The sequence below is a fragment of the Pavona decussata genome, unplaced genomic scaffold (assembly GCF_977016875.1).
Source record: "Pavona decussata unplaced genomic scaffold, jaPavDecu1.1 SCAFFOLD_61, whole genome shotgun sequence".
Classification (NCBI taxonomy): Eukaryota; Metazoa; Cnidaria; class Anthozoa; order Scleractinia; family Agariciidae; genus Pavona; species Pavona decussata.
Window position 1 is genome coordinate 3,277,341 of NW_028145482.1, and position 25,174 is coordinate 3,302,514.

General features: G+C 39.8%; 2 protein-coding genes and 1 pseudogene across 6 annotated transcripts in view; 1 reads left to right on the forward strand and 2 right to left on the reverse strand.

The window, feature by feature from the left end:
• Positions 1-137: 137 nt before the first annotated feature.
• On the forward strand, positions 138-2,957 carry LOC146479128 (small ribosomal subunit protein uS2m-like). The gene is made up of 4 exons (XM_085111429.1): positions 138-254; positions 340-477; positions 1,390-1,601; positions 2,092-2,957. The coding sequence occupies exons 1-4, from the start codon at positions 203-205 to the stop codon at positions 2,545-2,547; spliced, it is 858 nt and encodes a 285-aa protein (XP_084967555.1). The 5' UTR covers positions 138-202; the 3' UTR covers positions 2,548-2,957.
• Positions 2,958-3,184: 227 nt separating this feature from the next.
• LOC146479129 (potassium channel subfamily T member 1-like) overlaps positions 3,185-25,174 on the reverse strand; it is a 49,945-nt gene continuing 27,955 nt past the window's right edge. For all 4 annotated transcript variants that reach the window (XM_085111390.1, XM_085111388.1, XM_085111389.1 and 1 more), the window contains 17 exons: positions 24,961-25,024; positions 24,737-24,845; positions 24,212-24,320; positions 17,473-17,613; positions 16,405-16,667; positions 14,175-14,442; positions 13,339-13,447; positions 12,119-12,294; positions 11,296-11,367; positions 9,597-9,734; positions 9,278-9,428; positions 9,030-9,137; positions 8,350-8,433; positions 7,536-7,649; positions 6,578-6,677; positions 6,279-6,360; positions 3,185-5,554 (listed from right to left, as the gene is read on the reverse strand). In XM_085111390.1, the coding sequence (XP_084967516.1) occupies positions 5,428-5,554; positions 6,279-6,360; positions 6,578-6,677; positions 7,536-7,649; positions 8,350-8,433; positions 9,030-9,137; positions 9,278-9,428; positions 9,597-9,734; positions 11,296-11,367; positions 12,119-12,294; positions 13,339-13,447; positions 14,175-14,442; positions 16,405-16,667; positions 17,473-17,613; positions 24,212-24,320; positions 24,737-24,845; positions 24,961-25,024 (2,215 nt within the window). In that variant the 3' untranslated portion in view covers positions 3,185-5,427. The remainder of the gene's footprint in view (positions 5,555-6,278; positions 6,361-6,577; positions 6,678-7,535; positions 7,650-8,349; positions 8,434-9,029; positions 9,138-9,277; positions 9,429-9,596; positions 9,735-11,295; positions 11,368-12,118; positions 12,295-13,338; positions 13,448-14,174; positions 14,443-16,404; positions 16,668-17,472; positions 17,614-24,211; positions 24,321-24,736; positions 24,846-24,960; positions 25,025-25,174) is intronic.
• LOC146479130 (uncharacterized) lies at positions 17,599-24,151 on the reverse strand (annotated as a pseudogene). Its single transcript, XR_014865028.1, has 4 exons — positions 20,593-24,151; position 20,561; positions 17,778-19,372; positions 17,599-17,735 (listed from the first exon to the last, which is right to left on the reverse strand). The product of XR_014865028.1 is annotated as an uncharacterized LOC146479130 (transcript).

Here is a 25,174-nt window from a genome sequence, read left to right on the forward strand (position 1 = left end):
CACCAACGCTTTCCTTAAATAGACAAAGAAACTTTCTTCGGCTCACAAAAGTGACAATAAAATGACGTGAATTTCATCAAAGTTCAAAATAATCACCAGACTGGCTTCTGCTTCATTCTGACCGCTCGCGCGCTGCTGTCTGGGATTATTCCCCGGAGTCGTTCTGTGTCCGCTTACACGAAGAAATTTCTGACAAGTCAATATGGCGGCGACACACGGGTTTCGAGGTGTACGGAACATTTCATCTTTTAGAGGTACGGTATGATCTTATTCCTTTCCCATAAAAGTCTAGTCTTTTTCAGGTTCTTGACACAATTTTATGTTGGTTATTTTTTCTAGCAAACGCGATCATCTCGTCGCTTTTAGCGCCGGTGAAAACACTGAGACATGCTTGCACACGTACGGTGTCCTTCGGACACAATCAGCTGCCCGATTCCACTTCAGTTCAGGATGATGTGATCAAACCAAACGAGAATGGTAAATTAGTATCTGAGAGTTTAAACAACTTTTGCATTGTCCTATTCAGATTTTGCTGCTATATTTTAAGAACGGACTTGTTGGGTTTTTGAGATGACTTTTGATCTGGGGGTGCTTACCATTTACGCAAAGTCGCAAACCACCCGGCGCGGATGGAAATTTTCGGCATAAATACGAAATGATTTAGCTTGTCTTAACAGAAGATGGATAACATGCAAAATGTATGATCATCAGTTGTAAATCTCAAAGGGAGAAATGAAAATGCGTCAATTTGACCAGAAGCCAATAATTTCAGAAGTACTCCATTTGATTTTCCAACTTGAATTTCCGGGTTTTCCATGTAAATGATAAGCACCCCTGGCCCTGGGGATGGAGGCTAAAGGGGATGAGAAACTAAAAGGCACCATTGTGCTGGCATTAATCCAAACAAACAAACAAACCAAAAGTAAATTATTTGGCATAATTATGTATGCATTTTGCAAAGGGTTGTTATGATAGTGATGCATGTATAATTAATGTGTGGGGCTGTGCGGAAATCTTTCCAATTATTCTACAGAACTTGCTATTTACTACATGAAAATATAATATGAAATTGTGCACAAAATGCTGTGTAGGTACTGATCAAATAAAAAAAAAAAATCAAAATATAACCCAACAAGTGCCGACACCAAGCATCATCTGAATGTGTCCTTGGGGGAGGAAATTTGATTTTCTCATTGATGCGTGGAATTTGATCACTAGGCCAGTATTTTCAGGATATTTTATAAATGCATGTATAAGCGTTGGCTTCCCCTGTTGGTTAACATACGTACACTGAACACTGTATGCATCCCAATGGGGAAAGAATGACTGCATACGATATGCTTTGGTTGATTTATTTTGACCAACAAGGACTTGTTTCTTTCCGTTCAGATGCTGTCAACTTATACACAACTGAAAACATTTTGGAGCATCCTGATTTCTTTGAAGTTCATAAACTTTTCACAGTGAAAGATCTGTTCAATGCTAAAGTACACCTTGGCCACCACGAAGGATGCTGGAATCCCTTGATGAAACGGTACCTCTATGGAACAAGAGAACATCAGCATATTATTGATCTCAACCAAACAATTGAGCACTTGAGGGTATTTAGATAATTTAAAACAAACGACAAATGTCCTGGGACGTGTGCAGACGTGTCTTTTTTCAGTGGAAAACGAACACAATCAGAGTGTGACTTCCATTACATTATTTTTGGTGACCCAGTGCTATACTCACTGAAACAGCTCTCTAGATGCACATGGAAAAGATGAGTTAAACAATTAAAATTTTCTTCTCGCTGAGAAATTTTTCATTTAGCGCATGCATTAAAAGTTTTTTTCACAGAGTACATCACCACTAAAAAGTGTTATGAAAGCCATTTTCTCCTATTCCACCATTCTCAATGCTTCTTTCTTTTAAAATACCTGTCTTGTAGGTATGAATGTTGACAATGTTGTGTGTTGGGGGTAGATGATAATGATAAAAATATTATTAATAAATAATAATTTTTACTGAGCATACAGACATGACATTTTATACTGCCATTTTTTGATAATAACAAAGTTAAATCTGCTCTTGTTTTCTTCTTTTCAGTTGGCCTTGAACGTTCTGTCGCACATTGCTTACAGAGGAGGAATAATACTTTTTGTTTCTACACACCCTCAGTTTGAAGAATTGACACAGCGCACTGCAAGAGAATGTGGCGAATATTTTGTCACTCGAAGATGGCGCGGAGGAACTTTGACCAACCCTTTGATGTTGACTGGAATGACCAGAGTAGCAGATCTGATTATATTTTTGCATTTGCCATCATTAGGAAGAAATCAGCTGGCTGTGAAGGAAGCAGCACAGGCAAACGTGCCTAGTATTGGTGTAGTGGACAGTGACTGCAATCCTAACCTTATAATGTACCCTATACCTGGGAACGATGATACTCCTTCTGCTGCTGAACTCTATTGTAACTTGTTTAAGAAGGCTGTATTACAGGCAAAGGAAGCGAGGAAGTTGAGGAGTTCATGGATGAATGGAGAGGATGTTGACGTGGATTAGGAAAGTGTGAGAATGCATGAAATGATTGAGGAAGAGGACAAGGAAGACAGTCGACCAAATTTTTGATGTAAGTTAGAGTGGTTTCCGTTTGCCAGAACTGACCAGTTTGTGAACAAATGTTTCATTTTGAAGGGAGGGTACTGCAAAATTTTGAAAATCATCAAAAATGGTACATGCTATTTTGAAGATATTTGAAGGACTAGGATAAAACTTTCCTTTAAATCAGTACAGTCCACTTACAAACTGACCAGTCTGGCCAGAGAATCCTGGCAAATGGCAAGAGCCCTAATAAACCTTCACAAACATCAATTTACGTTTTCAAAGGACATTTTATTGATCAAGGGACGTTGTCACTGTACTGCCGGTCTCTTGAAACTTTAGTTTTGCATAATAAAGATGTTATAACTTGATGCGTTGAAAGAGTTAAGAGTCCTGCCGTGATTATTTTCTAAGTGTTCTTATTGATCATATGCACATGTTAATTTGCGCCATACAAATATTAATTATTATTGATGCCTTGACATCCCAGTAGTGGCAATTAGACATCTACTTCTCCTCACAACATCACTAGCTAATCAAATGGTAAAGTCACCCAATACCTGCACCAGCTTTCTCCAAAGAAACACACTTGAAAACATTTTGGAATAAAATTCTAAAGGTTCTTTAATTTCAACATTACCATTCTGTGCTTGGCACAAGTATTCAATATAAAACAACCTGCAAATGTTTAATAAATACTACCATATTTACAAAATGTTACAATGTAAATGAACTATTTTTTTTAGCAAATTGCAAAACCAAGTGATGACATCCTATTTCAGATGCATTTTTGACACTTGTCTCTTTGTTTTTCTATTGATTGTCCACAGGGAGCCCTCACATCAAATTTCAAAAGATGAAAAGAATTTGATTTTGCCCTGTGTTAATCAGTGTTTTTACTCAAACTATGGCTAAACTTATTTCAAACTTGTATAGTTCATATCTTGCCTTATCTTGTGGCATCTTACATATGGAAAGCACAGGGCCCGGAGCAATAAATAAAAGATTACAGTATCCAACGGTGCTGAGAAAGGCTCTCCTAATATTATCACAGTGAAAATTATGGGAATCAATTCCACAATTTCCACTAGCGTAACTGTCAAGTTATCAAATTGACAAACCCACAAAGGAATCTCTAACAGATAAAAATTATTGAAACTTTGTTGATTTCAAATCCTAAGTGAGGGTTGTAAACAAGTAGCTGTTGCTTTATTATAGGCTGGAAGCCAAGACAAGAAAAATTAAGTAACAAACACTAGTCTATATTCATATTCAGTATCAAAACATCCTGAGGTTCAGTAGCCAGAACAATATACCAGTAATAACACTTAATTGATGTCATCATCATTTTCCTTAACTATCCTGACATCAAACTGTGCCTAATACAGTGGTATAAAGCACTGTTTGTCTTAAGGACAGAGCCTACTCGGTAATACCTGTGTTTATGTACTGTTTATGACAGTGTAGGAAACACAGACCTTAGTAAGGGCTATTGGAATCCAAAAAAAAAAAAATAAAAAATAAAAAAATAAAAAAAAATTGGGGGTAACCATGCATTTTTCAGAGATAATTAAACAATAATTCCAAAACGTGCCAAAATACAAAGCAATGTATTGCACTTTTTCCCAAACTGAAGCTTTTTTTTTGGGGGGGGGGGGGGGTTATCCTAATTTTCTTTTCGGATTCCAATAACCCTTACCAATATGTGCTTTTCCCTTGTTGTGATAAACCGTGCCAAAATATCTCTGTTTTAGCAATCACCACCAAATATCACCATTGCAAAAGTAGACACCATCCTTAACTGAATTGTTTCTAGACCAGACTGGGCCAGTAAGAACAGCTTCTGTTATTAATTATTTTTGGTACGTCTGGTGACACAAGTTTAAGAAATACATGTAAGGTCTATCCTAGGCACGTCTACCCTACAACAATTTGTATAGAGCAAAGGAAAAGCACATGAATCAATTTGATTCAGCGGTTTGATTTGCTCTTTAAATACCATTATTAAAATATATAGAATTCAAATAAATTACATATTAAACAAAGTTAGATAATTATAATTATTAATAAATAACTTTGCCATAAAAATGAAGAAATGAAAGGACACAATGCCTTAGAACACATTTTTTACTGATACAAAAAAGTTAAATCCCTTACTTGGTTAAATAAATTATGCCATCTGACTTAAAAGATAAGCGCATTGTAGGGCCAGGGCTCTAGGTGCTGTAGGCATGCAGCGCATGACAGAAGTACACATTCTTTAATGATAAATTATATACTATGTATTTTTATTGTTATATCCTATTCGGGGAGATATTGTAACCTACAAGTTCTGCATAATTTTCTTTTAAGGAAAAAAATCATTTATGCAAAAATTGTCACATTCTTTTTCATTGCTGCATTCAACAAAACACAAAAACTGGCTTTACCAACCACATTGTCTTGGAAAATTTAACACTTTTGATCTACCTAAAATCAGACCCATAGTTCCATTCTAATACTGTGCATGCACATTCACAACATTTCATCCTAACCAAATTAAAAAACTTTGCAGAGATAGACAAATTCTACAAAATCTTATCAACTTTGTTGTAACTGTCTTAGTAGTAACTACCTGGCCTGGGACTCAATATAGTAATATAACATAGTCCAATACTTTGAGTGGACAATTGTTTAGTAATTTGCAAAAAGTCAGTTTATTATGAGATCGTATCTGGATCTCAAGCTGTTGTCTTTCTTCTGATCTACTTGAGCTTTCTTTTGGCTAGCGCAATACTTCAGGTACCTGTTATGGTTCCTGATTGTGGCAAGGTTGCTGTTCTCTTAACACCACTGATGCATTCACAGAGCTGTATGAGGAAAGTCTTGATTACCATGACCAGACATGGAGATCACTATCTCGGGATCAGATTGTTCTTGCTGGTCAATTTCTGACTCTGTCTGCGCATTGCATGGACGAATCAGGTAGCTGAACACAACACAGATCAAAGTGTGTTAATGAAAAATTTTAGATAAATAATTGACAATAATATATTCCATGAGCATGCATTGGATGTGAGATGATAGATAGCCAATGACGTGTGTAGTGTCAAGTTGGCTATAATCATCTCATATCCAACAAGCATGAGTGGAATAATAAATTATTGTCTTATTATAAAAACAATCAAGAAATATTGCTAGATCTTGCTGATTTTGCTTTGCAAGAACAACCAGAAGACAATATAATGGTCTCAATTTCTTGTCTATGGTATAATGGCTCATATACCATGGCTGCTAACCCAATCAAATCCCTGGAATTGCATATTTATACAACTATCTAGCTTTTAGTAAGTGAAGTTATTGCATAGGGGTATGGAAGGAAGAGGATTTCACAACATTTACATGGAATGCGTGTCTTTTCGGTTAAATGCTAGCTGTCTTTATTTCAGACAAAAAGGAAATCATGATTTTTAGCCTACTTCAAAGAGTCCTATTTCTGGCTAAGACTAGTAAAAGTTTATAACTTAGGCAATAGTAAGCTATTAAAAAAGAAAAAAAGAAAAAACAAGGCAATAAAGAGATCTGTTAGTCTGGTTTCAAAATACAATGCAAGGTTTGACTATAGTAAGGAGAAATTGTATAATATGATTGTTGCAATTCCTCATGATTGACCTTGAAGGATGTCAGTAGAAGACTTTTTCTCCATTACTTACATGACGTCATTAGGTTTTAGCTCAAACTCTGGTGGTGGGTTGACTATCACATAGGATTTGCCTGGTCTTTGGGTCATGTCAGCTGCACAGGGAAATTATAATATTGGTCAGATAACTGTATAGTTAAATGCACTAGATGATAAATACTGGATGAGCAACAGAATTGTGTTCTCATGGCACCAGTGATTCAGAGTACAGGAAATCACTCAGCCACACTTGCTGTGAAAAAAAAAATTCAATTCTCTTGACCAGTGTACAGTTTAATTTGCATTAATTTTATTATCCATAAATTAACTTACGAGTTCCAGTTATGTTCAGAGTCTTCATTCTGTTCTCTATAATGTCTGAGATGTCACGGACTTCCTTCTTTTTCCTCTTTGGAGCGTCCACGCAATCTTCCTACAGTAAAACAAAATCACAGGAAAAACATCATTGACGGGCAGAGAGCATAACCACCCAAATGACTCTTCAGATTTACTTTTTGTCGTCTTAGCTCAGATTCAAAGGATTTTTTGGATGTGGCTTTCAATTCCTTCAGTAAATGTTACTCCTTTGTTTTATCCACTACTTTGTGCTTCGCACTTAGCCTCACTTTCATAATGATGTTCACAAGAACTCAGAAATGGCTTATTGCATGCAACTTCACCCTACCCCTACATCCGACCCCCTGCAAATGCACTAACAGGGCAAAGGATTACTTAAAATTACTGATCAGCTTGAAAAAAAAAAAAAAAAAAAAAGAAAGATTAGGTTTGACTCCTGATAGGAGCACTCGGAGTATGCCTGTGTCATTTGCTGATTAATACATCATTCTTATTTATTCACCAGGCTTAACATATTCCATCACATTATTCCCATTGTGCATATGCCACACATTGACATTCCAATTCCAGCAGCATGCAGGATGTTTGTCCCATGAACCTAGTTTAATGGCCTTCGCTCCCACGAGTCTCCAAACTAGTAATCGGAAGGTCTTAGGTTCGTCTCCTGATAGGAGCACTCAGATTTTTTCTGAGTATGCCTGTGTCATTTACTGATTAATACGTCATTCTTAATGTTCACTATAGTTAGGGTTGACCCCGATGTCTCTGAATTTGGGATTCAACATGTTTAGTGACAATAATAATTATCATTCCTTATGTTACCAATTCGCATGAACACTAAGATAACAACGACAACAAACCAAAACTTTCTCATAAAAATATTTTCTGTTTTAGGTTGTTTTAAACTGGAGATATTTTAATGCTTAATTCTCACCTCAGAGATGTGTGTTCTGTAGAGTCCAATAGGAATTGCACAAGTTGTTGAACAAAGTCTCTGGAACAGTCTGCCATAAGTTTCAATCCAGATGTGATCTTCTGTTACTCTGAGCTAGCACAGTGCAATTAATAAACAAATATAAAAAAAAATTAGCAATGCTTTTTTAACAAATAAAATAATTTTTATATTGTGATGTATTAAGTCAGCGGTTATTTGTGAGCATGCGCATTAAAAAGGGGCTGTCCTGGGAATGGCCGCCATGTTGTATTATGTTGTATTATATGTTGGATTTAACAGTCAATGGATTTGCATCTATTTACATCTTTTGTAAGTGGCTCATGAAGCAAGCCCATTGTTTCAATAACCAAGTTTGCTGGTGCTAAATATGACCAAGATCAAATCGAGGCATCCCTCTGATCACAGGTGATTTTTTTTTGTATGACATACAAGATTCCATGTGCTGAAACCTAAGACTCTTATCTCTAATCTACAGCTGACATGTTGTAACACCAGTCATCAAAACTCTACCAGTTTCACAGGGGTTTCACTAAGTTTTGAAGTAGGGGGGCACCTATAGGAGAGTAGCTGGAAAGAAAATTACACTTGAAGTAAATTTCTTTATGTTCAGCTTGAAAGTAGGCAGGTACTGACTCTTGTGTATCCTGGTACTGGTACCCGGGTCCCGCCTTCTAATGACAACCCTGGTAAAAACAAGTTACTGTACACCTGGTAACCCTTTTGAATTGATTATTAAAGCTGTTAACAAATAGCAGAAACAAGATGGTTGCGAACAGACAAGTTATTTTCTTACTGAGGACAAGTATCCTGATCCTGGTGCTTGCTCACAGCCTAAGAGCAGTCTGAACAGGTAGATCATGTATTTTTTCACAAATGCCTACAAAGCAAACCAACAAGAGCATTGGAGAGTCTGTGCTTTTGGATCCCTTGTGTCATTACTTCAAAGCTATTTCTGATCAGTAGCAGGATAGCCTGCGCTTAAGACGGAATCAACCGCCAGAAAGTGAATTATTGCAAAAATCCAGTGTTCTAGACCTCTAACGAAGGAAACAAAACAACAGAAGTCACTTTTGAAATCCCCTTCAATCTAATTGGCTACAACCAGACCAATTGAACAACAATGTTGTGCAAAGGCCAATTAAAGAGTGTACTCACCTAGATTCTGGTACATCGTTGGGGTCTAGAACAGGCATTTGGGTGCTAATTCGCAGATGGTATTTACCATCTGGGTGCATCATGGGTGCATCTGATTGTGATTTGCCAGAGTGATTACTTGATAATTCATACTTTAGTAGAGCTTACTGAGGTGTTTAAATTGTTCTTGCTGTATAAACCTTAATCTAGGCCTAGGTTGGACATAATTTTTAATGAATGAATTAAAAGTGGCTCTTAAATTTATTTGCATTTCAGGTGGCATGCATGTCCATGTAATTAGCATTGATGAAGCACAAATTTCATTGGAAAATTGTTTACCTGATAGAGAAGAGTATCCAACATACTCATACTAAACACATGACCGGCGGCAAATGGTTCACGGAACATGTAGTTGAGATGGTCCTTGTTCTGTTCTTTCATTCGCTTCTAAAGTAAGGAGTGAATCAGGATAATAAGAAAACTTGAATGTAGAACTAAATATCATGATTTACAAGCATGCACCAAGGGGCTCGTAATAGTACATTGACAACCATAAGGTTAAACTGTATCAAAATTGTTTAGTGCACCTTCACGCTCTCTCTGAAGCTCCGTATCCTGAAGCTTGACACTGATTCGCTCTGTATTCCAGGGGGAAGAGACATGTCAGCATTGAACTTCATGAAGCGCATGTTAGAAGCATGTGTTAGCTCAACTATCAAAGTTGCACTTGGAAAGCATCTAGACAGAGAACAAAGAGAACTCTTAATTTAACATGCTGCTTGTGTATAATTTTGTGGCTCAAATGTGCTGAACAAGGAACTGGTGGATCTAACAGATGGACAAAGGGTGTCAACCCACCCCTTAACCTTTTGTTCACAGAAATAAGACAAAAAGGGGCAGTTGTACCTGTAAATACTCTGAACATCTACAATGGTGCTGGCATCTGCCATGTGATCTTCATCATATACTTGACCATGAGACCGATAGCCTACCACCACAATGCTATCAGCGTGAAGACAACCAGCATTAAGAAGGTCATCCAAACTACAAGAGGGAAATACAGAAATGTGTTATATTTGGGGTTTTTTTGTTAAAGAGAAGAGGATGTGGTGTGTCATGCGTGACGCCCCAGCTAGTGTGACATTCACTGCTTGACTGCTGGACACCAGGTCCATCCCAGGCATGTAACCACGCTTGCAGCTTCAAGCATTGCGTCGCTTAACACAGCCTTGTAGCTCGCTTTGTCATTAAAAGTTCTGTTGTTTAGTTCTTGAACTAGCTGTGATATTATTCGCACAACAAATGTGACAAATAACACTTGTCATGATCCTATTTTCCTGTATACTCATAAACCACACAAAAATACCTTTGTATTAGTTGGCACAGTCTAACAGAAATCAGAGTTTCTTCAACCTTCTAGAGATGCGCAGAATGTACACTGTATGCGCAGTAGCAAAAGGAGGGACTATCCTTAATTATAAATCCATCAAATATTTTCTCTCGCGCGCGATTGGTCTAAATGCCTCACGTGACCGAATATACCCCAGCTATAAAACTGGGAAATATCTGATAATATTCCCCAAGTGATATTCCCTAATTTCAAAAACTTCAAGGCGCGTCTTGTTTACAATTAAATTAATGTCAAGATGGGGGAACGGTTTGCTTTTGTGACAGAAGGAGAGATAAACCTGCTGGTCGATAAAGCAGTATCGGAAAACGACATACGCTCTAAACGTTTTTGACGGTAAACTGTTCTTAAACGAAATGTTCAAATACTCAAGCCTGTTGCTACATGTTGTGAAAAATATTTGAAGGATAATAAACACAATAGCCTCCATTTGACTTTAAAAACATACTTAGATATTTGTCCTTGGACACTATCTGCTCCTCGAAGCTCACAGTTTTCCTTGAGCTTCGCTCTCGGAGAACTGTTCGCTTCTCGGAACAGATAATGTCCGCGGACAAATATCTGAGCATATTTCCATGCCAAATGGAGGCTATTGTTTATATAGACTAAAATTTAGTTACATCTAACACTTTGGCAATGGTGACAGCGGTGCACGTGGATTTACAATACAATACAATATTTATTTCGCCATATACACAACATTTACAGATGGGAAGAAAAAAATGAAGAAAAAAATTGAAGAAAGAAAATAAATGGCGACGAAACCTGAAAGAAACCACGAGGCTTATAACAAGTCAGGCTTCCTCACTTAACTAATCTTATATTAGAATTACAATATGGACTTATGGTAAATTAACTTTGACCGCGCACACGTACACACACACATATTAAGTAAGTTAGTTAAGAATTACAGCCTTACAGAAGTTAATACCTAGAAAGAAGAAATTCTTTAAGCTTTCTTTTAAAAGAAGCGGAGGAGGGAGAACTAGTTATGTCAGAAGTTAGCGAATTATAAAAGTTTGGACCTTGAAAGTAAATTGAAAACTTCCTGGTGTTCGTTCTGCACAGTGGCAAGCGGAAGGACTGAGCATTTGAGTACATACTGTGAGTAAAGAGATGATAAGATGAGAGAACAAAATAATAATTATTATTAAATTAATAGCTGAAAAAATGTTGTCATGCTGCTGAGTACTTCACCTGTTAATGGTGCCTATCATGTAATACAGCATGGGAAAGTGACAAACTGCCCTTAAGAAATCTGGGTTGGGTCTGAAATTGATGAAAAAAAAAGCAAAACAAATTTAAAACCTTAAACTAAGTAAAAAAAAATTAAGATGAATCAGGTGCAACTGAATTAAGTGTCATTCTGCATATAGCATGCTGTAGGCAATAAATGACCGTTCAAATTGAAGAAAGATCCTTGCAGTTAGTACGCAGCTGCTAAAGTTGCGTACTAACTGCGAGGAACTTTCTTCTATTTGATCTTTCATTTGCACTTCAAAATATGTTTCATATATTTAGTACATTCAAAGTGCTGTTCCTAGGATACTCGGGAGGTATGTAACAGATCAACCTAGAAAATGTGACTTTGAGCGCCAGAAGTCTTCTGATGATTGTGCAGTGGTTGCAATATCTGAATGTTGCAAACCTCAAATGATTCAAGTTGAGAAACAAGGTTCTTTCTGACAGGCAGAAAAAGTCATTTATGCTCGACTCTTGACCAAAACCCTTCAACTTAACTTTAATTCTCTTCTGTGCAAAAAAAAAAAAACTGTACTATTGGGAGCCTCTAAGAAGACGAATGAAGCTCAAATGTTCAGTACCGAACTTATTAGCCCCTCTACCATCAGATTACAAGATGGTTAATTTGACTTACTCTTCCTTGAACAGTAGCACTAGATATACATGTGGGATTGAGTGTGCACGCAGGATGGTTAATTTGACTTACTCTTCCTTGAACAGTAGCACTAGATATACATGTGGGATTGAGTGTGTATGCAGGATGGTTAATTTGACTTACTCTTCCTTGAGAAGTAGCACTATAGGTTTGAGTGTGCACTTGGGTCGTTGGTAAGCTCTCAGGGGAAGGATGAAGTTGTACAGTCCAGCTTCTGCTACAGGAGAAGCCACAATGATGGCTCCATGCTGTCTCTGATGTAATTGAGCACTGTCATTTAGATCTCTGTCAAAGCAGGCCTGGAAAAAATGAAAAATCTTCTGCATGAATGCTGGGACTAGCAGTGCCTAAAGTAATCCACTGTACCAAAAAGGATGGTGACTGGTACATTTACCAATAATTCTTATCATAAAAATGCACAGAAAAGTTTCAAAACCTTCAAACCTAGCATACGCAATGTTGTTACACAGGGACGAATTTCACAAAAAATATTGCTTTCTATCTGCCTATTGGCTGTGCTAGGTTCACAAGGCATTGTGGTAAAATGTACAGCTGCCATCTTTTTCCATTTACTAGAAGCACTTTGTCTACTTTTTCTCGCTGCTACAATCTTGGACAAAACTGTTGATAAATGCAGTTTTGGTGACCTGCAAATTTCACACTTAAAATCAGAAATAATCAAATTAAACCTCCTCTCCCCTATCAATGTTGTTCTATCACTAAAAACAGAAACTAAGAACTTAGCAAAACGTAAGCCAATTTTTGTCGATGGGTGAACTTCCACTGAAAACTAACTTACAGAGTCCGTCAACATGCTCCTCATACTATTTCTGAGTTAATATAACTATCAGATAAACTTGTGAATGATTGACACACCCTGGGCGATTTACATAGCATTTTACCTAAGCTTACATGTGAAAGAATGAGTCGACAAATCTCTTGGAAAAATTTTATTCTAAAGCATCTACATTCAGGGTGTGAAATAACTGAGAGTATGGCTCATCTGCCGGTGTTGACTAACCTTGTCAACAGGTTGTTGCCAAATTCAAAATGACCGGCGGCAAAGAGCCTGGTATGGGCTGCAAAATGACCCAAAATCACGGAATAACTTTTGTCATGTGCACCTTTTTTTGGATTATTTATGGGAGCACCTAATATGATCGCGGAAAAAGTTTAGGGAAGATGAAAATAGAGTGTTTTACATGACAAAATAGTCCATGATTCACAGAGTATTTTGCAGTAAATACCAAGGGTCTTCACTGAATTTTGACAGGTTCATGGGGATGAAGTTGGGTGTGTAGGGTAACTCTTAAACCAGATATACCAGTATTCACTACACTGACCTTATTTCGAAGTACTAAACAGCAAGATTTTTTGGGAGTTTTCAGGAGATGGCATCTGATGGGTGTGTGCCCAATGTACAATGAGCAGGGTGGAACACCTGGCACATAACTAAAACAGAAAAAAAACCAGTGGTTACAGGATGAGAAGATTGGTTATCCAATCAGGAGCTGCCCTAAAATCCTGATTTGTAGACCATTTCACAGACAAGTGAAGCTTTGGGTTGAGTGGAAAATTTAATCAAATTGATTGATCAATGTCACCATATATATTAGAAATGACATTAGAAATACATGCAGTAGTTTTGTCAAGTCTTTCACGTACATCCAGAAATGCACCTTACCCTGAATTTGGGTACTTGATATGCATGGAAGACCTGTAAACCTTTTTTTCAATTTCATATGGCTTCATGTATGACAGAATTATTTGCATTTTAGTAAGAATTTAGAGTAAGGGACACCTTGTGATGTCTATCACACATTCTATCTATCTCATTAGTGTGCATTTTTGGACATATCTGATGATTGTTACATGGAAAGTGACAAAGTTGTGAGCCTTTGGGCATGGTTCAATATCATACAATAGACAAATAATTCTGAGATAGTTTTCCCTAAATTTAAACGAACTTCCTCATTTTTGTAGATTATACTTGTGTATTTAATAAGAACATGTACCACTCGGATAAAGACAAATTAACAATGACTATTTTTACCAATTTTCAAGAGGATATGGAGTATGGAAACTAAGCTGGCAACACAGGAGATGGTGGCGGTGGCCACAGGCAACACACAGAGAAATTCAAAAAATTTCACCAAACATGCAGCTGTCGATCTTATACCTTGGAATTCTGCTTGTGTCATCAAGCAAACCCATTTCCTGTTCAGAAGCTTCATCCTCTTCTGATTCAGATTCGTTGGGTGCATAAACAGAGTTTGATGACCGTCTAGAGTCTCCAACATCAAAAGCAACCTCCTTTGCTCCTCCTCTTTTCTCAGGAGATCCATCGCTATGCCCTGGTTTGAGCACTGAAGATGATGTGGCTTGATCAATGGAGCTGGTATGTGTGATACCATTTGCAGGAACCTCATCCAAGTGCTTCAGGCTAACTAAGGTGAAAACACAAGACAACCTCAAGTCACCTACAAAAAACAGTAAATTATCCCAGCACCATTTCAATATTTCACAAGTCACACCAGTCAAAGAGGGCGTTCCCATTTAAGCGGCTGTCATGTGTAAGTGACGTATTACTTCTAGTAATACCCATTCTTTTCCAGATCATGTGCACAATAGGGTTCCTCGGTTGGCATGTCTACCAACACATCTACTCACATGTCTGTCGAGTGTTGAATGGTGCGTGACGGACACTCAGTCGACTTTATCAATGCTTCTGTATCAGTTGACGTGTCAGTAAGAAGTATAGGTTGGAGGTTGACGGATATGTTGGCGCCATGTTGGTCGATACTTGACTGATGCTTTGTTGATACTTATTCGCCATTTTGCCCATACTTAACTGATAGTTGGTTGCCAGCACAGGGCGCCCACACAAACTGTGTGACCGTTTGTATTTTGAATTTATAGAGGAAATGTATGGGAATGTCCAAAATCCTCGTACAGTTGAACCTCGATTATCCGGACCTCGATTATCCGGACTATTCGGTTATCCGGACTTTTTTCCCTGGTCCCAATTTTTACATGAATATTAATTAGTTGTGATCTTGAAAACTCAAAGTCGCAAAAAGCCCAATAATTCTTTCAAAAGACTGTTGAAACAGCATATTATCCTTTGCGCTTTTCAAAATTCGTAAGTGCGACGAGACGAAGAAATATCCTGATGCATTCAGCTGATATCCGATTGGCTCATTTGTTACAGGCTGTGTAGATTTCACAATTAAAATGACATTTTCTTTGCTGTAACCTTTTGTTTACATTTCTATCTCATTAACATTCATATTCTCGATTATTCGGACTCTCGATTATCCGGACTATTTACCGAGGTCCCAACGAGTCCGGATAATCGAGGTTCGACTGTATTATCGTACTAGATTGCGATAAATATTCTCATTTAACATCAAAATAAAAGTATTTTAACCTTAAATGTTGTGTGTTGTCATTCTTGAGGTTGAAGACGGCGATTTTAGCGATTTGAAGGGTTGGATGTTAGACTTTCACTGAGTGTAATAGTAGAGAGACAAGCGCTGTTTGCTCCTCGCTGATTGGATGATTTCAAAGGGCATTGATTTCAAACAGCGTGACAGTTTTCAGTCGGCACATGAAAGTCCAGCTACGCATCCATCGAGCTTGGATTGCTGAATTTTTCTTTTTTTCACTTTAGGTCTACCAGTAAAAGATTTGGACGGATTTCAAATCAAATGGTATGAGATGAAAGGAGGGACTTTCAACTTACCTGGTGCATGGTTTGGAACCTGTGTGATGATGATTTGTTAGTGAATTTCGGCGTGGCGCTGGACCAGTCGGACTGGGAGCTTTCCTCCCTTGTCTCTCTACTATTACACTCGAGCGAACATTCAACGCCGAACCCTTTAAATCCCTAAAAGCGCCGTCTTCAACCTCAAGAACAACAACACACAACATTTAAGGTTAAAATACGTTTATTTTGATGTTAAATGAGAATATTTATCGCAATCTAGTACAATAATACGAGGATTTTCGACATTCCATTTTCTCTATAAATTCAAAATACAAACAGTCACACAGTTTGTGTGGGCCCCCTGCATTGCCAGTCAGCCAAAATTTGGCAGATACTTGCTCATATGTTGGTCAAGTGTCGAGTGTCCACCGACATGTGGTATGGATGCAAACAATCTTTTACAGGACTACACTCACCCAGATGATCATAATATAAGTACTTATGACATGACAACTGAGTTCAAACAGCAGTGATACTTCATCAACATTTCACAAGTACTTACTAGGTGATATTAAGGTTAGGTTAGGTTAGGTTTAAGGTTAGAATTGTTGGTGATTGTGAATCACGAGGAGACAACCTTGGGTGGATTGCAGAGGAATATGACACAAACATATACATGTATATACAAATAACTGCTTACTTGATTCAACTGGCTCAGCTTTCAGTTCAAGAGCAATAGAACTTGCAGTGATAAATGAATCATTTTTGCCTCGGAAGCTGCCTTTAAACAGGCTCAAGGGCTCTTTTGGTTCCTTGTAGGCTTTGATGTGAGAGTCTTCTTCACTTGAGATGGAAATGTAGAAACAACGATCCAAGTAATCCATCACATGCGAGGGACCAGGGTTTAACAATATGCGTGAACCTTTTTTAACAGCACAAACTGCAAAGAGTGTAACTCCATACCTGAAGAAAGGGAAGTGGATGGACAGAAAACAGTCAGTCTAGTGTTCAAACACATGCTTTTCTGACTTATGTCATCTTCATATCAATGTACTAACACGAGCAGCAGTGTTTTATAGGGATTTAGACCGATAAAATAGTGCTGCGAGTTTTTTGAACGGCTTCAAAAACATTCCTACAAAAGCGTGTGTCAAGAGAGTTCATAACAATGACACTTTTGTGAACGTTGGAAATTAGCATACAAGAAAAACATTAAGAAAGGCATACTAATAAGGAGGAGGTTTTACTGGGTTTTAAAACCACTGCACATAATGTTTTATCGACCATTTGATAGGTCAATGGGCTTATGAATTATTAATGAGTTTTTGAAGTTAAGTGAAGTAGGAGCTGTTTTATGCAGTTTTGAGGAAAAGCGACAACAGACAAATGTCAGAAAACAATGGCTTCAAGTTCTTTTACTGCAATACACTACATGGGTATCCTGACCGCTGAAGTGGAAGTAGTTTACAATGGAAGTCTGTGTGTGAGATGGTCATTGATTACTGAATTGTTCATTTATTAAATTTTAAAATAATTCCTTTACATGACCTTCCATTATGAGCTAGTTCCAGTACAAATGCAAGAATGCATAAATTGTCTATCGACTTTCACCATTAGTGGATTTCCCATAGTTACATAAAACAGTAAACATTGACATTGATTTTTGTTTCCTTGGCAAACCAAACCTTACGTTTTCATTACCCAAAGTAACCAAAGAATTATTTTAAAGGTGCCCTTGCAACAACTGATTACATGGACAATTACGTACTTCTTGTGTACATTAAAGGCAGTATGCGTAAATGTCTTGCTACAGAATGGCCTAAACATCTTGCTTTCACCCAAGACAATGTCATAAATTTCATTTCCTGCACACTTGCCATACATCTCATGCCAATCTTTTGAGCCTCTCCTGAAAGACAATTACATCACACAAGCAAGAGTCAGTGCACCAATACACACTGGAATAGGAAATAAATTGGCATCAGAGGTTTGTGTACTGTACTTGTTATACTTATACTTATACTTGTTATACTTGTTGTACTTGTTAGATGAGAGTATTAAATACAAATTTACATGTGTGAAGTTTAGTAGAAAAAACCAAAAAAGGAAGGAAATGTTGACAGTACAGCCCCCAGTAGAAATCGCATTTGACTACTCTTAATTGTAGTAAAACTGAAATCATTTTCATTTTCTTTGTTAGCTGTACGTACTTGATCACATCCATGACAATCACTTGTTTTATATTATTTTTTAAGCTGTTGCGAATGCCTTAAGTCAGTATCAGCCAGTGTTCGCAAACTTCACGATTTAATATCCTTGAATTATTACAGCACAATTTCTCTCTCTAGTAGCTAGTCTCAAATCTCAAGTCTCTAGTAAAATTACATTGTTTATCTGATCCTTTTGTACGTACCCACGCGCGACACACTCCTAGCGATAATTGATATGATACAAGTAACTCGATTCTATTGTCTTATCAAAATACCGGAAACGGAAGTCACATAACACAATCACTGCCACACAATATAGCTGAAATATCGCAACACACTCCCCTATTTGTTTCCGTCACGGAAGCAAATACTGTTCGAGTAAAGTTCCTAATTTCTTTCGTCAAAACCTCATATTCTGAAATCAATGTTCAAATCATAAAATCAATGTTCCTCTCTTTAACGGTCTAAACAAAACAGTATTCGTGTAAACAAAGTTTCTTAGTCGTCTTGGTCACGTTCAGCAATCTCTTGGACTCGTAGTCTAGCTGCAACTGCAGCATCTCGCCTTGGTCTGCACATGGTCGCTTCAGCATTCAAAGGAGGTCTCTCTGCTTCTTGAGACCTGTCACAGGACAGCTCTAGCGGGTACAACTGCTGTACAACTCGCTCCAGATGGTTCCTCCCCGCGCGCAGCTTCACAGCTCTTACGACGCCATCACGACCTGTTATGAGCTCCTCCACAATTCCAAGTTTCCACTTATTTCTATCCTTGTTTTCATCTTTAATGATGCACACATCTCCTTTCTTAACTCCACAAGGGACGTCTTTATGCTTTAGGGCGTGACGTTCTCGCAGCCCACGAAGATACTCTCTTGTCCACCTGTTCCACATCGCGTCTTTGCACTTCCTCAGGTATTTCGCTCGCTGTCTGAGTTGCTGGTCTTCTTCGTGGTATGGCTCCCTTTCAGGTAGAATATTTGGCTGGGTGTAGAGCATTGAGTTTGGTGTTAAGACTGGCAACTGCGCGTCTTCTTCGACGTAGGACAGTGGACGACCCTTCAACGCTATCTCCACATCCAGTAGGACTTCTTTCAATTCGTCAAAGGTTAGGTAGGCGTTTCCGATAGTTTTCCTCATAGCTTCCTTGACCAGCCCCACCATGCGCTCAAACTGGCCTCCCCACCAGGGAGCTCGACTTAAATTGAATTTCCATGCGATCTGGTGTCGTGCTAGGTAATCGTTAAGCCTCTCGTCGTTCGTCACTTGTTTCATCCATGCTGCTGCTCCAATGAAAGTACTACCGTTGTCTGAGTAGATCGTACTTGGCCTCCCGCGCCTTGCTATTAATCCCTTTAAGCTTAGCAGGAACTCGTTGGTCTCCATGCTCCTTGCAAGGTCTAGATACAGTGCTCTGGTCAAACTGCAGGCGTATAGGATAAGGTAGGCCTTCCCTTCGCGCTTGTCTGTGGCTTTAAACTTGATTGGCCCAGCATAGTCAACCCCCACAACTTGAAAGGGAGATGATCCTTCGGTTCGATCTCGCGGCAGTAGTCCAGGGGGTGGTACTACAAGGGCTGTTGCCTGGAATCGTTTACATCCTGGGCATCCTTTCACGATGCGCTTCACTAGTCGCCTTAGGCGCGGGACCCAGTGCTCTTCCCGTACCTTAGCAATTGTCAACTGCGTCCCGCCGTGTAGAGTAGATTCATGAGCTTCTTCTACAAATTTCTCGGTGTAGACTGCTGTATCTGGGAGATACACGGGATAGACGCCTTGTATCCTTCCCCGACATTCAAGGAGATTCTCGTCGTTTAGCTGCAGGTTGAGCTGCAGGCGATCTCTTTCGTAGTTCTCCGATTTCGTGCATTCCAGCTGTGCTCTCTTCTCTCAGAATCTTCTTGGATTGTTCAGTTCTTCAGTGGTCAGTGGTCCCGCTTTCCTCTCACGGGGTGGACTCCTTGAGTTACGGACAAATCTCGCGACCCATCCGCTGATACGCAGCACGCGCCAGAACCCATACTTGTGTAGAACTGCATCAAGTTTATCTGCCTCATGGTCGGTAGCAAGCTTGAATATCTCTCGTACCGTCTTTGCTTCTGCCAGAGTTTTGGCTGTCGCGGTTGTGGTTACATCAACTGGCCAAGCACTTGGGTCTGAGAGCCATTTCGGACCATGCCACCAGAGGTCGTTGTCTTGTGCTACAGGGCCTCCACGACTCCCTAGGTCAGCTGGATTCTCTTTAGTGGGCACGTATCGCCATGTGATCCAATTCTTCTCTTGAATCTTTTGCACCCAGTTGTGCACAAATTGCTTGTATTCGCCTTTTCCTCTAATCCAGTGGAGTGCAACTGTACTGTCCGACCAACAGTAAACTTCTTCAACTGGGTAACCTTCCAGAGTTTCTCTTACGTTAGTGGCCAGATTTGCTGCCATGTGGCCGGCGACCAACTCCAGGCGCGGTATGGTAAGGCCCTGTTTGGCCAAACGTGCTTTAGCAGCGACAATGCCTTGTGTGATGCCAGAGGGTTGAGATACGACAGTAAACGCTCCTGCTGCTACGCCCTGTCCACTGGCATCTCCAAAGACATGTATAGATATGCTGTTGATTGGTTCCTGGTACTTGACCAGCGCCCTCTGGAATGTGACTCTCTGGTAATCTCGATTCCCATTTGGCCCACTTCGCAGCAATGTCAGGAGGCAGCTTCTCGTCCCACCCGACCTTAAGGTTGCAGACGTCTTGGTAAAGTAACTTTCCACATAGCGTGAGGGGGGACGCTACTCCGAGTGGATCGTAAATCCTGGCTACCTTGGCTAGAATTCCTCTCTTAGTGTTGTCGGCTTTCTCAGCAGGCACAGCGACACTTAGCACATCTCTTTGTTTGTCCCACTTCAGCCCGAGTATCGCTCCACCTCCTCCTTCTGGTGTCCCCAGCTGTTGCTTAGCAAACGTTTGTTCTCCGGCATTCTGTTCCGTTTCAGCGGATTCTAGCTCAGGCACATTAGAATGCCACTTGTGCAGTTCAAACACAGCGTCAGCGAAAATCTCTGTGGCTGCCGTCTTACTTTCTCTGGCCTTGGAAATTGAGGTTCCCCCACTGATTAGATCATCGACGTATAGGTTCTTCTTTATTTCGCTCACGATATCAGGACGCCTCTCGCTCCATGTGTCCAAGTGTTGGTCAATTACTCCCGCTAACAGGAAGGGTGAAGGGGCCAATCCGAACAGCGCTCTTGTAAAACGCAGCGTCTCGACTTCTTTCTTCTCTATGTCCTTCAACCAGTGAAACCTGAGCGCATCCCTTTCTTCAGATTTGATTCGAACTTGCAAGAAGGCCTTCTTGATGTCTCCAGTAACAGCAACTGGGTTGAATCGTCCACGAACTAACACGCTCCAAAGTTTGTTCTGCAGTGGTGGACCGGTGTTTAGGCATTCATTAAGTGATGGCGCGCCATTCCAGGCCCGTGCGGAGGCATCGTATACAATTCTCAGCTTCGTGCTTTCTGCTGTCTCACGCACGACGCCCTTGTGCGGAATATAGAACTCTCTTCCTTCAACAGTGTTTGGGGCGCGCTCAACTATTGCTAGTGCTAACTGCTCCTGGATCACTGCGTTGTAATCGTTGAGGGTGTTGGTCTTTTCCAGTTTCCGTACAAGGCTAGCCAGTCTGCGTAAGCTCCCGTCTTTGTTAGTTGGCAAGGGAGGGTGGTCTCCTTTCCATGGGAGGCCGGTTTCGTACCACCCTTCTTCGCTCCTTCCCAGCTGCTCCTTGAATTCATCATAAACCACGCTCTGATCCCCTGAAGGTGAGTCTGCCAACCCGAGAAGATCCAATTTGCAGAGATCTTCATAGTCGACTCTTGACGTTTGTGTGAGGAGCATACTGGTTGTGTCCACTTCTTTGCCAGGCGAGGTGATGGTCCACCCCAACTTAGTGTAATTCGCTACGGGATCCCATTCTCCTGCTACTCGCTGAGGTTCGGTAGTACTGATTCTGGGGCACTCACTGTTCCCTAGGATGAGGTGCACGGGTAGGCGGGGTCTCTCATCGTTGTCATCCATTGCCCTTTAGGTGAGGGTGTTTCTCTACGAGCTTCTTGTACCGAGGGTTGTCTATCAGCATGAGGTGGGGTTTCTCTACTTTAGTGACTTCTGCCTCTATCTCAAAGTTTCCCTTCACTGAGTTAAGTTTAATACGATAGACTTCCATCACTCGACTGGTCGCGCCCAGCATCATCTCAATCTTGCGCAGTCCAGAATGATGCGGTTTCGCTCTAATTCTATCGAGAAGTGCAGCTGAAGCGTAAGAACTTCCTGCTCCTGAATCTAAAAGTGCACGACATTTAATTCCTGCGACTTCCACAACAACCACTGGGTACACAACAGGACCATCGCCGATTTGCGTAGCTGTCATGGAGTTGTCTGTGTTTCCTCTGTCACAGATGGAGGTGTGGTGTCTTCTTTTGCAAAATAAACACGTTTTCTTGCTTCTGCATTCCGATGCCCTGTGATCATCACCAGCACAGTTAAAGCAGAGGCGCTTTCTCAGAAAGAACTTTCTTCTCTCGTTTGGATCAGGAACTTTGGTGCATTCGTGTGGCTTGTGATCAGTGCTGTCGCAATAAACACATCCACTGGCACGAGGAGGGCGCGCGTCATCTAATTGGGTGTTGAAAGCATTGGAGTCACGCCAGGGCTTGTCACTTGATCTCATTGTACACACAGGATTTCGTTCTGTCCATCCTTGCAAAGCGTAAACAAACTTCGGGAAATCCCACTCTTGCCAGTTTTCGTCCATTCGGACCAAATCGCCTCGAATCCCTGGTAGTTTGTCGATTGACATGCGAACATAACCATTAACTTCTCTTAGTTTGCCCAGTGTCTCGAGAGCTTGAACATTGAAGGAGAGCGCTTCATAAAATTGATTGATTTTCGCTGGGTTTGCGCCGCTGATTACTGGTAACCCCATTATGTTCTGGACGTATCCATTCACTATCTCTGACATTTTCCCATACTTGCCCTTAAGAATGTTCTTGGCCCGTTCGTACCCCTCACTTGAGAATGGGAGGCCATCTATCCCCGCTCTTACTTTAGGCTCTAGCAGATCCTTAAGATAAGCGAATTTCGTCACCGCCGCCATGTTGCTGCATTTATCGATTTCTGCTTCGTAAATGTTCCAAAAACGGAGCCAATCTGTATGAGTACCGTTGAACTTAGTGATAGTTAGCTTAGGTAATTTCGTGCGCACTCCCTCGTTGGGGGCGGGGCTGGCTTTAGCTTCGCTCTTTGTTGTGTAATTCTTCTTTGCTTCTTCAATTTTCTGTTCAAACTCCAGTTTTTGTTCTAGTTGCGCGCGTTCAAATCGCAGCTGCTCTTCGCGATCCCTCGCCTTAATCTCCTTCTCGCTCTCTTGTGTTTTAGTGTCTTGTTCTAATTTTAAGCTAGCCAAGCGCTCATTAATATAAGTTACGCGAGTGTCTACTTCGCCGATTTGCTTCTCAATTTCGTCGTTCCAGTCTCCGATATTTTCTTCTGAATCACTAGATTTGAACATCTCTTCGACTACTTGCAGCTTTAAAGCGTCGATCTGGTCAGCGATAGAACTAAGCGCCTCCCGATGGCGTTTGATAGTTTGTACATTTCCCGTTCCAAGGACGCTCTCCGATTTACCCAATGTAAACAGCAGAAGATTACGTTTACCTTTTAAGTCTTCTTTTAGTTTCTCCATTTCCAGACGAGTCCCGTCGGAGGTGCCACTGTGTTGCGAATGCCTTAAGTCAGTATCAGCCAGTGTTCGCAAACTTCACGATTTAATATCCTTGAATTATTACAGCACAATTTCTCTCTCTAGTAGCTAGTCTCAAATCTCTAGTAAAATTACATTGTTTATCTGATCCTTTTGTACGTACCCACGCGCGACACACCCCTAGCGATAATTGATATGATACAAGTAACTCGATTCTATTGTCTTATCAAAATACCGGAAACGGAAGTCACATAACACAATCACTGCCACACAATATAGCTGAAATATCGCAACAAAGCCTTGTGAATGGATGACAGAGATGTGCCTGTGTCACTTACAGGAAAAAATACCTCTATCACTTTTAATTTTTTTAAGAATTAACATTTCTGTTGACCTTTTGAAAAATGTTTCATGCAAGTTTCATTTTTGCTAAGTAGCTTTCACATGGCAAAGCGCACAACTAAGCCAGAAGAAAAGAAACTATCTCTCTTCCAGATTCTATTATTGCTCTCCAAGAACTTTGTGCTACACCCCAAGCAAGTGTTTTACTTACTGTTCATGAAGAGTGTGCAGTAGCAGAGTAAAAAATGTTGAGATTCCTGGACAAACACAGTTACTGGCCAGAAGGGCATGTTTGACTTCATCCTCACAGACAACATACTCTGAAGGTATGGAAACATTATGAAAAATCAAACATGCACTTAAATCTAAAACCCACAACATGATGTGGTTATGGAAAGAAAACAACTCCCTCACCCCCCAACCCAGCCCAAATACCAGCTGAAATGTCAATGGGGAAGTTTTGGGACATTTTTCTACCAAATGTCATGTACATTGTTTGTCATTATCATTTTAGATGATTTGCTCACAGTTATAGCCATTGAGATGCCTAGCAACCTAAGTGAAGAAATGTAAACTAGAAATCTTTTGTATGCCAAAAAAAAAAAGGCTGTAGGTCGCAAAAAATCATCACTTATCAAATTTTTCAACTAAGCTAATTAGTTGGTGTTTACAATATTTGTATGTCTGGTCTAAGGCCTTGTAAAACCTATTAATAATGCACCAGACAAGCACTTACCAGCAAAACTGACATGGAATTTATTTTCTGGCTTTAGGATCTGCACATACAGAGGTGTTGCTGGAGCAAAGTCTTGTATAGCCCATGTCCTCAAAATGGTGTGCTTATCCTATCAAAATAATTTTGAGCACTTAACAAAGATCACAACTAATGTTCTTAAACTATTTTAAATCAATAACTGGAACAAATGAACCATGCAAAAAAAAAATTAATAAAGCACTTACTGCAGCTTCTCTGTTGTCTGCATATCTGTCCGTGAGTATAAAGCACCCTTCAGCATCCTCAACTCTTAAAGTAAAAAGAAAAGAAAGTAGATCAGAACATAACTTTTTTTTGGCCCAAAGCTCAAAATACAAAGGATTCCCGACGAAAGAGATAATACTATTGTGGTGGCAATAACAAGTAAATCATTCACACCAAAAACAATATCTCAGAGTT